The sequence below is a fragment of the Muscardinus avellanarius genome (genome assembly GCF_963383645.1).
Source record: "Muscardinus avellanarius genome assembly, chromosome: 16".
Classification (NCBI taxonomy): Eukaryota; Metazoa; Chordata; class Mammalia; order Rodentia; family Gliridae; genus Muscardinus; species Muscardinus avellanarius.
This window is the reverse complement of record NC_137802.1, coordinates 7,076,298-7,089,388: the sequence shown is the minus strand read 5'-3', so window position 1 is coordinate 7,089,388 and position 13,091 is coordinate 7,076,298. Positions and strand designations below refer to the sequence as shown.

Here is a 13,091-nt window from a genome sequence, read left to right as displayed (position 1 = left end):
TAGGGAGACCCTGTTTCAAAATAAAGAATAAACCAGGCGTGCCGGGCGTGGTGGCGCAGGCTTGTAATCCCCGCGCTTGGGAGGCGGAGACAGGAGGATCGCGCTGGTTCGGAGCCAGCCTCGCTGGCTTAAGAGACTCTGTTTCCACATAAAAATGTTAAAAAATAGGTCTGGGAGTGTAGCCTGTGGGAGTGTATACCGGAGGTAGAAGGGCTTCCAGGAATTCCAGTACCACCAAAAAAAAAAAAAAAAAAAAGAATAAACCAGGCGTGGTGGCACACGCTTGTAATCGCCGCACTTGGGAGGCGGAGACAGGAGGATTGCGCTGGTTTGGAGTCAGCCTTGCTGGCTTAAGAGACCCTGTTTCCAAATAAAAAAATATATATAAAATAGGTCTGTGAGTGTAGCCTGGAGATAGAAGGGTTTCCAGGAACCCCAGTACCACCAAAAATAAAAAATAAAAAATAAAATAAAAAGTAGGGCTGGGGTTGTAGCTCAGAGGTAGAATGCTCCTGGATTTAATCCCCAGTATACAAAATAATTATAATAGTAATAATAAAATAAAGCTGATGGTGCTGGGTCAGACGTACAATGTCTCTGAATTCAATACTAGTACCACACACACACAAAAATACTTTGCTACTTAGAATGCTTTTATGTTGTTGTCTGGTGTTAAGTGAAAAAGTGGATTTTGTTGCTTTATTCTATATTTTCATATTTGGGGCTTCCAGATGAGAGATGGTAAGAGAAAGAACGGGCTGTTCCTCCTAAATAAAGGCAGTAGAGATAGAAACCAATCGTGTTTCTTGTCTCACTTTTTCTATTGTGTTTTTTCTTTCTAGTACATGGAAAAAGAAGATGCAGTGAATATTTTACAGTTTTGGTTGGCAGCAGATAACTTCCAGTCTCAGCTTGCTGCTAAAGAGGGCCAGTATGATGGGCAGGAGGCCCAGAATGATGCCATGATCTTATATGACAAGTGAGTTTCGTTGATAGGGACACGGCAGGTTTTTATGGAGCATTTGCTCAGGTACTATACAAACAGAAATGAATAAACTTAGTCTCTGCTGATACGGAGTCCTGACAAAACAGCTTACAAGCTGCTTTTCACGTGGTATATGTAGGCTGTGGGGGAGGGGATCTTAGAACATAAATTTCTACTGGGAAAGGGGAAGTTTATGTATATAAGGCAACATTTCTGTGAAACAGTACTTGGGAGGCTGAGACAGGAGGATCGCAGTTGGTAGAGAGCCTCAGCTACTTAGTGAGACCTTGTTTCAAAATAAAGAACAAAAAAAAAAAATAGGGCTGGGGGTTTAGCTCAATGATAGAATGCCCTTGGCTTCCACCCCAGTACCACAAAAAATAAATAAATAATAAAAAGTAAGACTGGCAGAGGTAAAATGCCCCTGGGTTCAACACACACACACACACACACACACACACACACACACACACACACACACACCACCTTGAGTTTGTAACAGGAGGATTACCGATTTGAGGCCAGCCTCAGAAACTTGACAAGGCCCTCAGTAATTTAGTGATATCCTATTTCAAGATAAAGAAAATAAAATAGGGCTGAGGATATAGCTCAGAGGAAGAATACCCCTAAATTCAATCTCTGTTCTACCCCTTCCCCCCAAAAAAAGGAAGTTGGGTTTGAGGGCAGGTATATAGCTCAGTGCTAGAACCTATGCTTGGTGTACCCAGTGCCAAAAAATGAAGGAAGGGAGGGAGATGGCTTTGGAAAATTGAAGGGATGAGGAATAAAGAGGAGCATGAAACTGACAGGAATAGATTGCTAAGAGCATTGCGCATCTGTGTTTGGAGCTCCCATGCTGTCTGGTGCAAATCTGCTCAGCCACATTACTAAATGAATAATGGGTTTGCATTAGTGTTGTTCCCCTCCCCCCACCACGCTGGGAATTGAACCCAGGTCCTCCACACTACACCCCAGCCAGTTTTTCATTAGTTTTCATTGAAAACAAGAAGCGGGGGGAGGGGGATGTAGTGTTGATTAAATTTTCTTACTTTGTAAAGAAAAGTCATTTGTTATTTGTATCTGCAAGTAAGTGCTAAGAGAGGGACTTCCCCTTACTGAGAACTCTAAGGGATTTGTGGGTTGGAGGAAAGCCAGAAACATCTAGGCCAAGGCTCCTAAACATGGGTCTGCTGGTTTGCCCAGACTGTCTGCAGGTGCACCCCCTGGGAGCTTGTTGAAAATAACTTTCCACTTCCCCTAAGATTCTGGTTCAGCAAGTTTGAGGTGTGACCCAAGAGTCTTTATTTTAGAAGAAATTCCAGATAATTCTGATGAATAGCCAGATTAGGGATCTAGCCTGAAGAAATGAAGGCCTAAAGAGGTATATATTTTCTCAAAGTTACGGGGCAAGTTAGTTGGCAGAACTCGGATGGGAATACAATTGCTAATAAATTCTTTGTTTATTCTAGTATATATCTATGGAAGATATTAAAATAAGAAACATTGGCTGTTGAAATAACAAGAGGTTACATTTAGAAATTTTGTCTAAGATACCCTAAAAGTCCCATCATATAGGAGTATTTACGGGTATTCAACTATAACATGGGAGAACACTTTTTGTTAGGAAAACACTGACTAGGAAAGAGGCACGTTTTCTTCCTGCTGGAACGGCGGCTCTAACACCGGGACTGCCCTGGCCAGCGCTCAGTGACCACACAGTAGACCCTGTTTTGCACTGATCTCATTTTCACCTTTCCCAGATGGCCGTGTGACCCCCTGGTACAGCCATGTCAAGAAGCTCACTGGGCCAGGTGTGACTTCATAGCTCCCTGCTCTCTCTTCTGTGTGCATCATCTCAGCAAGGCCTTGTGTTCTTTTGTAGACAGGACTTGCTGCTGACTTGCTTTATGGTGATTTTTGTATCCATTTCATAATAAGCTTACCCAAAATACTAGCTGCATTATATCTAAATAAACTAGAAATATTTGAGTTAATCATTATTCCTTTCCACACCAAATCATAAGCAAGTTCTATTGGAATCTCTCCATTTCACCCTGAGTGCTCTTTTGAATTCCTACATGTTCATGGCTCATGCCTCTTAAGTTACCATGGAGTGTTCTCATTGTATTCTGTGCACAGTTCTTTTCTGCTCTCTTTTCAGAAAAAATGCTCTGTCTTTCTTGTAAATTCACTTCTGTCAAGTCCTGAGCAGAGAATGGGTGCCCATCAATTATGTGTGATTGATTGATTGGTTTCTTTGCCTCAGTTGTAGCCTGACTTTCCTAGCTCTTAAACGTCAGCAGAGTTTTCTGGACAGGAACTAAAGATGGCTGGAAGGCAGGTTGATAGGTAGCAAGTCAATTCAGAGCTCTTTGAGGCAGTGGGAATAATGAAGTTATACTAGGACCATCATCACGCAGCTCTGTGGTTCTAGATCTGCAGCTGAATCCTGCAGATACAAGTAAGATTCTTTTGGTGTAGGTGCCAAAAGTTTTTTATACCTGCTGTGAAATCTGCTGTTATTTTGGCTGTCTTTCTGCCGTAGGTACTTCTCCCTCCAAGCCACACATCCTCTTGGATTTGATGATGTTGTACGATTAGAAATTGAATCCAATATCTGCAGGGAAGGTGGGCCGCTCCCTAACTGTTTCACAACTCCACTGCGTCAGGCCTGGACAACCATGGAGAAGGTAACCAAAGTATTAAAGTACAAAAGTTTTACTGATGGAGCTCAGAAAATATAACAAAAGGAAACCAGACATCACAAAACAGTGGAAAATCAAAGTAAAACAGCAAAACAGCCTAATGAGCAAGAGCAGGGGCTGTGAGTCAGGCTTGGTATGTGTTAACCTTCACCTTTATAAACAGTGACCCGAGCATAAAATTCTGTAATGCCATGTTCTTCATCTATGAAGGAGATCACTTCAAAGTTATTTAGAGGATTAGAATGAGGTCACATATATATGTTTATTCACATAGCGCCCCAGATATGGTACGACTTAAAAAAGTTAACTGCCTCAGCACTTGTGAGGCCCTCTGCAACTTAGTGAGACCTTGTTTCAAAATAAAGAATAAAAAGCTGGGCTGGGAGTAGAGCTCAGAGAATGCTCCTAGGTTCAATACCAAGTACTAAAAAAAAAAAAAAAAGTATTAATTGCTATTACTGTTACTGCATTGAATCTTTTTGTGTGTTTGGGGGTGGGGGTCTGGGGATGTAATCCAAGGGCATTCAACCTCTGAGCTAAACCCCTGCCCTATTTTTTTATTCTTTATTTTGAAACAAGGTCTCACTAAGTTGCAGAGGGCTTCTCTTAAGTAACCGAGGCTGTCCACGAACTGTGATCCTCTGGTCTCAGCCTCCCGAATGCTGCAATTACAAGTGTCCGACACCATATCCAGCTGCATCTTTTATTTATTTATTTATTTATTTATTTATTTATAGTTAAGTAGTAGTATGGGACAGTTAGCTTAGGGATGATCCAAATATTTTACCAGTATCTGTCAACAGTATTGAAATACATATATAGTGATCTCAAAAAACATAATTAATAGCTTATTAAAGCTGGGCATAGTAGCACATACTTATAATCTCAGCATTTGGAAGGCTGAGACAGGAGGATTGCGGTTCAAGGGCAGCCTCAGCTACTTAGTGAGTCCCTTTGCAACTCAGTGAGACCCTGTTTCAAAATAAAGAATAAAAAATAGGGCTGGGGGTATAGCTCAGAGATAGAATGCCCCTGGGTTCCATCCCCAGTACTGAAATAAATTATATATATAGTTTATTAATAATAAAGTGTTCAATTTTATAAATGACTTATCCTTCTAATAAACTGGATTTTGCTAAGAATTGCACAGAGCCTGGAATAAAGCCATGAGATTATATTGCTAATATATAGTTTATGTATTCAGGTGGAAAAGGGTTAATTAAGTACTGTTATATAATATTAAACACAAAAACCAAATTTCAAGAATTATTATAAAGATTAAATTATTGGCTAGGGTACAGTGGCACACAGCTGTAATCCCAGGCTGAGACAACCCTGTTTCAACATAAAAAAGGTGGCCAGGCATGGTGGCTTATACCTGTCATCCCAGTGCTTGGGAGACTGAGACAGGAGGACCACAGGTTCAAGGACAGCCTTAGCAACTTAGTAAGACCCTGTTTCCAAGTAAAAGTAAAATAGGGCTGGGGGTGTACTTCAAAGTTAGAAAGCCCCTGGTTCTATTCACAGCACCCTAAAAAAATAAGTTGAGTTCAAGCCCCAGGATCAAAAAAGAAAAAATACATATACATGTATAAAAAATAATGACTAAATAAAAATGGCTGGGGTGTAGCTCATAGGTATAACATTCCTGGACTCTATTCCCAATATCACAAAAAGGAAGGTAAGAAGGAAGGAAAGAGAGAGGGAGATAAATCATTAAAAAGCCAAGAATAATATAATAGAGTAGCAGCTATTATCCAGGGAAAATAATTTTTTCATGATTAAAATTACATTTTTTTTCTGGTTTTAAGGGAAAATACAGACGGGTGTGGTGGCGCATGATTGTAATCCCAGGATTCAGGAGGCCGAGACTGGAGGATCACGGTTCGTGGACAGCCTCAGCTACTTAGGCCCTCTGCAACTTAGTGAGACCCTGTTTCAAAATAAAGAATAAAAAATAGGGCAGGGGGTATAGCTCTGAGGTCGAATGCCCCTTGGTTCCATCCCCAGGACCCCCCCCCCCCCAAAAAAAAAAAGAGTAAAATATAGCTGGATGTGGTAGAGCACACCAATAATACTAGTACTTGAGAGGCTGAGAAGAGAGGAAAACTCCAAATCTGTATAGAGAGAATATAACTAGCTACAAATGGTAGCCAGCCTCAATAATTTATTGACACCCTGTTTCAAAATAAAAATTCAAAAGCTAGGCGTGGTGGCATATACTTAATCCTAGCACTTGGGAGGCTGAGACAGGAGGATTGCAGGGTCAGAGCCAGCCTCGGCAACTTAGGGAACTCTCAGCAACCTAGTGAGACCATCTTTCCACATAAGAAATAAAGCCGGCCGTGGTGGCGCAGGCTTGTAATCCCAGCATTCAGGAGGCTGAGACCCAGAGAATTGCAGTTCGCAGACAGCCTCAGCTACTTAGCGAGGCCCTGCGCAACTCAGTGAGACCCGGTTTCAAAATAAAGAATAAAAATAGGGCAGGACGGTAGCTCAGAGTTCGAATGCCCCTGGGTTCCATCCTTAGACCCACCAAAAAAAAGAAAGAAAGAAAGGAAGGAAGGAAGGAAGGAAGGAAGGAAGGAAGGAAGGAAGGAAAGAAGGAAGGAAGAAAGAAAATCAGGCTGAGGGTGTAGCTTGGAGGTAGAATATCTCTGGGTTTAGTCCTCAGCACCAAAATAGATGGACAGAGTACTCTGGGAGTGTAGTTCAGAGGTTGAATAATACCCCTGAGTTCAATCTCCAGTATCAAAACAGCAACAAAAAGAATGTAAACTTTCTGGGTGATGAAGCTAAAATACAGAGAAAAACAATGCAAAAACAGTTTTTCCTAAATGGAGGTAATTACACTGGCTTTAAGAACACCAGCAGCCTTAGTGTAGTGGCGCACACCTGTAATCCTAGTACTTGGGAAGCTGAGACCGGATCACAGATTTGAGACCAACCTTAACAATTTCAAAGTGAGGTCTTCAAGCCGGGCGTGGCAGCATACGCTTATAATCCCAGCATTTGGGAGGCTGAGACAGGAGGACCCACGTTCGTGTCCGACCTTAGCAACTTAGGCCCTGTTTAAAAAGAAAGAATAAAAAATAGGGTTAGGGATGTAGCTTGAAGGTAGAACGCTCCTGGGTTCCATCCCCAGTACTGCAAAAGAAAGAAAGAAAGAAAGAAAGAAAGAAAGAAAGAAAGAAAGAAAGAAAGAAAGAAAGAAAGAAAGAAAGAAAGGAAGGAAAGAAAGGAAAGAAAGAAGAGTGAGGTCTTCAGCAATTTAGTGAAACCAGGTTTCAAAATAAAAAAAATAAAAATAAAAACTAAATAGGGCTGGGGGTGTGGCTTAGAGGTTAGAATGCCCCTGATTTCAATCTCCTGCACCACACGTACACACACGCACGCACGCACGCACAAAAAACACTAGCAGAACTGGCCCATAAGTGGTAAAAGAACAATGAAGACATGAACAAATCATTTAACAAATAGAATATTTTTGAAACTGTTTCTGTCCCTTTGAAGCTTAGTGGGGTGGGTTTTTTGGTGGGTTTTTTGGTACTGGGGATGAAACCCAGGGGCATTCTACCTACAAGCTACATTCTCAGCCCTATTTTTTATTCTTCATTTTGAAACAGGGTCTCACTGAGTTCAAAGAGCCTCCCTAAGTAGTAGCTGAGGCTGTCCTCGAGCCGTGATCCTCCTGTCTCAGCCTCCCAAATGCTGGGATTATAAGCGTGCCCCACCACACCCAGCTGAAGTTTAGTCTTTAGATTGTAAATATTTATATTGTGCTAAGTGCTTGGAAGGAAAGCTTTGTAATAAGAAATGCAAATAATAAATATAGCTTATTCATCATTATGAATAATTATTAAGTAAAATAAAAACATGCACCATTAGGCTTTTTTCTTTTCTTTTTAGTACTGGGGATGGAACCCAGGGACATCTACCTCCAAGCTATACCCCAGCCCTATTTTTTATTATTTATATTGAAACAGGGTCTCACTGAGTTGCAGGGGGCCTAAGTATCTGAGGCTATCTGAGAAACACGATCCTCCTGTCTTAGCCTCCCAAATGCTGTGATTACAAGCATTTGCCACCACTCCCTGGCTTCATTAGGCTTTTATTTTATTTTGCAGGTCTGGGGATGGAATCTAGGGGCATTCGACCTCTGAGCTTCACCTCCTGCCATATTTTTTATATATTTTTTATTTATTTTGAAACAGGGTCTCACTAAGTTGTGGAGGGCCTCACTAAGTAGCTGAGGTTGTCTGCAAACTGTGATCCTCCAGTGTTAGCTTCCTGAATGCTGGGATTACAAGAGTGCGCCACCACGCCTGGCTTATTAGGCATTTATTTAACAGAGATTTTTTTTTTTTTTTTTTTTTTTTTTTTTTGAGGAAGGGGAAGACCCATAACCCAGATTTGGTAAGCTTTTGTAGAAACAATATAAACCATTATATATTGGTAGTAATATAAATTGATAACATCATTTTAAAGGATAAATTAGCACATATACCAGAGTTAAAATTTAACTTAGCTATCACACTGCTGGGCACTTATCTTAAGAAAATCAGTTCAGAAGCAGCTAGACATGGTGGCATACACCTGTAATCCCAGTACTTGGGAGGCTGAGACAGGGGAATCACAGATTCAAGGTTAGCTTGGGCAACTTAGCAAGAATCTGTTTCAAAATAATAAGTATAGGACTTGAGGTGTTGTTCAAAGGCAAGATACTCTGGATTTAATCCTTGGTACCAATAAAGAAAGAAAATCAGTTCAGAAGCACAAATTAGTATATGTGCATATTTTCAGTATTTATCAAAAACACAAAAAACCAATTCTAATTAAATCTATTCTCCGGGCTCTCCTGCTAAGTATTAATATCAAGTCTATATAATTTCCATTGGATGTGAGGGCGATCTGGCTGCGACATCTGTCACCCCATTGATCGCCAGGGTTGATTCAGCTGATCTGGCTGGCTAGGCGGGGCTCCCCTTCCTCCCCTTCCTCCCTCACCGCTCCATCTGCGTCCCTCCCGAAGCTGTGTGCTCGGTCGAAGAGGACGACCTTCCCCGAATAGAGGAGGACCGGTCTTCAGTCAAGGGTATACGAGTTGCTGCACTCCCCTGCTAGAACCTCCAAACAAGCTCTCAAGGGCCATTTGTAGGAGAACGTAGGGTAGTCAAGCTTCCAAGACTCCAGACACATCCAAATGAGGCTCTGCACGTGGCAGTCTGCCTTTCTTTATAACAAAAAAATAATAATTTCCACGGGAAGTGTTTTGGGAGGAAAACCCCAAAATTGTATGTATCATAATTTAATTATAATATAAATTGTGTGGGGATAATCCTCATAGTGTTAACAAAGAAAAGTATAAACATTTGTGTTAACTGGTAGAATTGTATACAGTTTTAGCCGGACGTGGTGACTAATGCTTGTAATCCCTGCATTTGGGAGGCTGAGACAGGAGGATCGCGGTTTGCAGACAGCCTCAGCTACTTAGTGAGGCTCTTGGCAACTTAATGAGACCCTGTTTCCAAAAAGTATTAAAAAATAGGTCTGGGAGTAGATCCAGGAAGTAGAAAAGCTCCTGGGTTCCACGCCAGTACCACCACAAAAACAAAACAAAAAAAATAGGGCTGGGGTGTAGCTTGGAGGTAGAATGTCCCTGGGTTCCATCCCCAGTACTGCAAAAAACAACAAAAAATACAGTTTTAGATGCATTTTATTTTCAGCTTTAAAATAATGCTTTTTCTTTCTTTCAGGTCTTTTTGCCTGGCTTTTTGTCCAGCAATCTTTATTATAAGTATTTGAATGACCTCATCCATTCAGTTCGAGGAGATGAGTTTCTGGGCGGGAACATCTCGCTGACTGCTCAGGGTTCTGTCAGCCTCCCTGATGACTCTCACCCAGGTGGCACTGACAGTGCCACTTCACAGGTATTCACGGGTTGGCATCTATCTTTAGCAAAAAACGCATACAAATTCTTCCTTCAAGTACCAGTAGTAGATCCTGTTTAGAAATTAAGTTGTAGACATAAAATAACCAAATATAAAATACCTTTATAGTTGTAGACATAAAATAACCAATATAAAATACCTTTATAGCTCTTTGCATAAGTATTTGAGAAATTTTAGTAATTAAATTAGTATGCCTTTTTACAGAAAACTTGAGTGAACTCTCAGGTCTCTTAATGTATTTCACATCACAACTGTTTCCATACTTGGGTTTTTTTGTTGTTTTGGAATATCATCATGTATCAAATCTTACCTGAGTGTACCCACATCTTTTGGAGTAGAATATTTCCAAGATAAGAAATCTAAAGGAGGCATTAAGAAGTTAACTGGTTTTAGGCTAGTGTTAAAGTTCTGTGGTAGGGTACTTGCCTGGCATGTTTGAGGCCCTGGGTTCAATCTCCAGCACTGAAAAAGTAAGTCGTTTTATTAAAGTCACATATTAATTGGTAGAGCCAGAAGCCTTGCTCACCTAGTCCTTTACCATAAGCTTAGTAGTATAGCCTTGTAGCTGAGCATGCGCACTTGTGATCTCTCAGACTTAGGAGGATGAGACAAGAGGGCTGCAGGTTTGTGGTCAGTCTCAACTACTTAGGCCCTCCTCAACTTAGTGAGACCCTGTTTTGCTCAAAAGTAGAATATCCCTGGGTTCAACCTACAGTACCACAAAATGAATACATTAAATTATATATATATATATATATATATATATATATATATATATTTTTTTTTTTTTTTTTTTTTTTTTTTTTGGTGGTACTGGGGTTCCTGGAAGCCCTTCTACCTCCGGGCTACACTCCCAGGCCTATTTTTTCTACTTTTTTATTTGGAAACAGGGTCTCCTAAGCCAGCGCGCGCGGCTGGCTTCGAACCTGCGCGATCCTCCTGTCTCTGCCTCCCAAGCGCGGGGATTACAAGCGTGCGCCACCGCGCCCGGCATAAATTTTATATTTATAAATACACAAACACACATGACACATACATATAGCTTTGTAATCTTCTCATCACTATTACCAAGTAAAAGTTTTTTGGGTTTTTTTTTTTTTTTTTTTTTTTTTTTTTTTTTGGTACCGGGGATGGAACCTAGGGCATTCTACCGCCAAGCTACAGCTACACCCCTAGCCTTATTTTTTAGTTTTTTGGGAGGCTTTTTTTTTTGCTGGTCTGGGGATGGAACCCAAGGGCATTCGACCTCTGAGCTATACCCCCTACCCTATTTTTTCATCTTTTTTTGAAACGGTCTCAGCAAGTTGCAGAGGGCCTCATTAAGTAGCTGAGGCTGTCCGTAAACCTTGATCCTCTGGTCTTACCCTCCCGAATGCTGAGATTACAAGCGTGCACCACCACGTCCGGCTTGGATTTTTTTTTTTTTTTTTTTTTTGGTGGTGGTACTGGGGTTCCTGGAAGCCCTTATACCTCTGGGGCTATACTTCCAGAACTATTTTATATATCTTTTTTTTTTTTTTTTTTTGAAACAGAGTCTCTTAAGCCAGCATGGCTGGCTCTGAACCAGCGCGATCCTCCTGTCTCCGCCTCCCAAGCATGCGCCACCACTCCCGGCTTAGATTTTTCTATAGTGGGCCTGAGATAAGTTTTCTTAATTTATAAGACAATACTTTTTTTTTTTTTCTTTCAGTACTGGAGATAGAACCCAGGAGCATTCTACCTCTAAGCTACAATCCCAGCCCCTCACCCCCCTTTTTTTTTTGTCTCAGCCTCACAAGTACTAGGATTATAGTTTTTAATATAAACTAGAATGAGTCATTTATATTTAGGAACTTCAAAGGTCTAGGACTGCTAGGCTTGGTGGCACACACTTTTAATTTCAGCATTTGAAAGGCTGAGACAGGAGAATCGTGGTTCGAGGATTGCCTCAGCTATTTAATGAGATCCTTTACAACTCAGTGAGACCCTGGTTCAAAATAAAGAATAAAAAATATTTCTGGGGTGTAGCTCAGAGGTAGAAATGCCCCTAGGTTCCATCCCCAGTACTGGGGGAATAAAAAGGTCTAGGACTGGTACTAACCATGAAATATGTTTATTTTATGTTTATTTAGTATTTTATTTTTATTTATTTTTTGGTACTGGGGATTGACCTCAGGGGCTCATGCTTATTACTAAGCATATGCTCTACTACTAAGCTGCATCATCAGCCACATAAAATTTATTTCCAGCCGGGCATGGTGGCGCACGCTTGTAATCCCCACGCTTGGGATGTGGAGACAGGAGGATCGTGCAGGTTCGAACCCAGCCTCACTGGCTTAAGAGACCCTGTTTCTAAATAAAAATATAAAATAGGTCTGGGAGTATAGCCCGGAGAAGGGTTATCCAGAACCCCAGTACCACAAAAAAATAAAAATAAATAGAATTTTATCTTAATTTCACTTTGGAATTATTCTTTAATTTTATTTTCTTTCTTTCTTTCTTTTTTTTTTTTTTTTTTTTTTTTTTGTACTCAGAATGGAAGCCAGGGGCATTCTACCAACTAGCTATACCCTCAGCCCTATTTTTTATTTGTGTGTGTGTGTGTGTGTGTGATATATATATACCCCCAGTATATGTGTGTGTGTGTGTGTGTGTGTGTGTGTGTGTGTGTGTGTGTGTGTGTATACTGGGGGTGGGACCCAGAGGCTTTCTACCTCCGGGCTATACTCCCAGACCTATTTTATATTTTATTTGGAAACAGGGTCTCACTAAGTTGCTGAGAGCCTCACTAAGTAGCTGAGGCTGGCTTCGAACCTGTGTGATCCTCCTGCCTCAATCTCCCAAGCGCAGGGATTACAAGCGTGCGCCACCACGCCCGGCTTTATTCTTCATTTTGAAACAGAGTCTCGCTGAGTTGCAAATGGCCTCCCTAAGTAGCTGAGGCTGGCCACGAACTGCAATCCTCCTATCTCAGCCTCCCAAATGCTGAGATTACAAGCCTGCCCCACCATACCCAGCTAGAATTATTCTTTGATAGTGTATAAAAATACACTGAATAGTACATAGAGAAGACATTGAAACAATTTTCAGCTTTGTTAAGTTTACTTGCTCTAATAGTTTTACTTTACTAGCTCTAATAGTTTTCTTGTGGATTCTTTTTTGTTTTCGTTTTTGCAGGTCTGGGGATGGAACCCAGGGGCATTTGACCTCCAAGCTACATCCCCTACCCTATTTTTTATTCTGTATTTTGAAACCAGGTCTCACTGAGTTGCAGAGGGCCTCACTAAATAGCTGAGGCTGTCCGTGAACCACGATCCTCCGGTCTCAGCCTCCCAAATGCTGGGATGACAAGTGTGCGCCACCACGCCCGGCTTATGGGTTCTTTTGGTTTTTCTATAAGATCTTTTATCTACATACAGAGATGATTTTCTGTCTTCTTAGTCAGTTTGAATGCCTTTATTTTCTTTTTGG

General features: G+C 41.1%; 1 protein-coding gene across 1 annotated transcript in view; it reads left to right on the top strand.

The window, feature by feature from the left end:
• AKAP10 (A-kinase anchoring protein 10) overlaps window positions 1–13,091 on the top strand; it is a gene marked incomplete at both ends in the record, with an annotated part of 78,977 nt that overhangs the window by 41,566 nt on the left and 24,320 nt on the right. Inside the window, 3 exons of the mRNA XM_080713932.1 lie at window positions 843–979; window positions 3,531–3,675; window positions 9,447–9,620. Of these exons, the coding sequence (XP_080570058.1) occupies window positions 843–979; window positions 3,531–3,675; window positions 9,447–9,620 (456 nt within the window). The remainder of the gene's footprint in view (window positions 1–842; window positions 980–3,530; window positions 3,676–9,446; window positions 9,621–13,091) is intronic.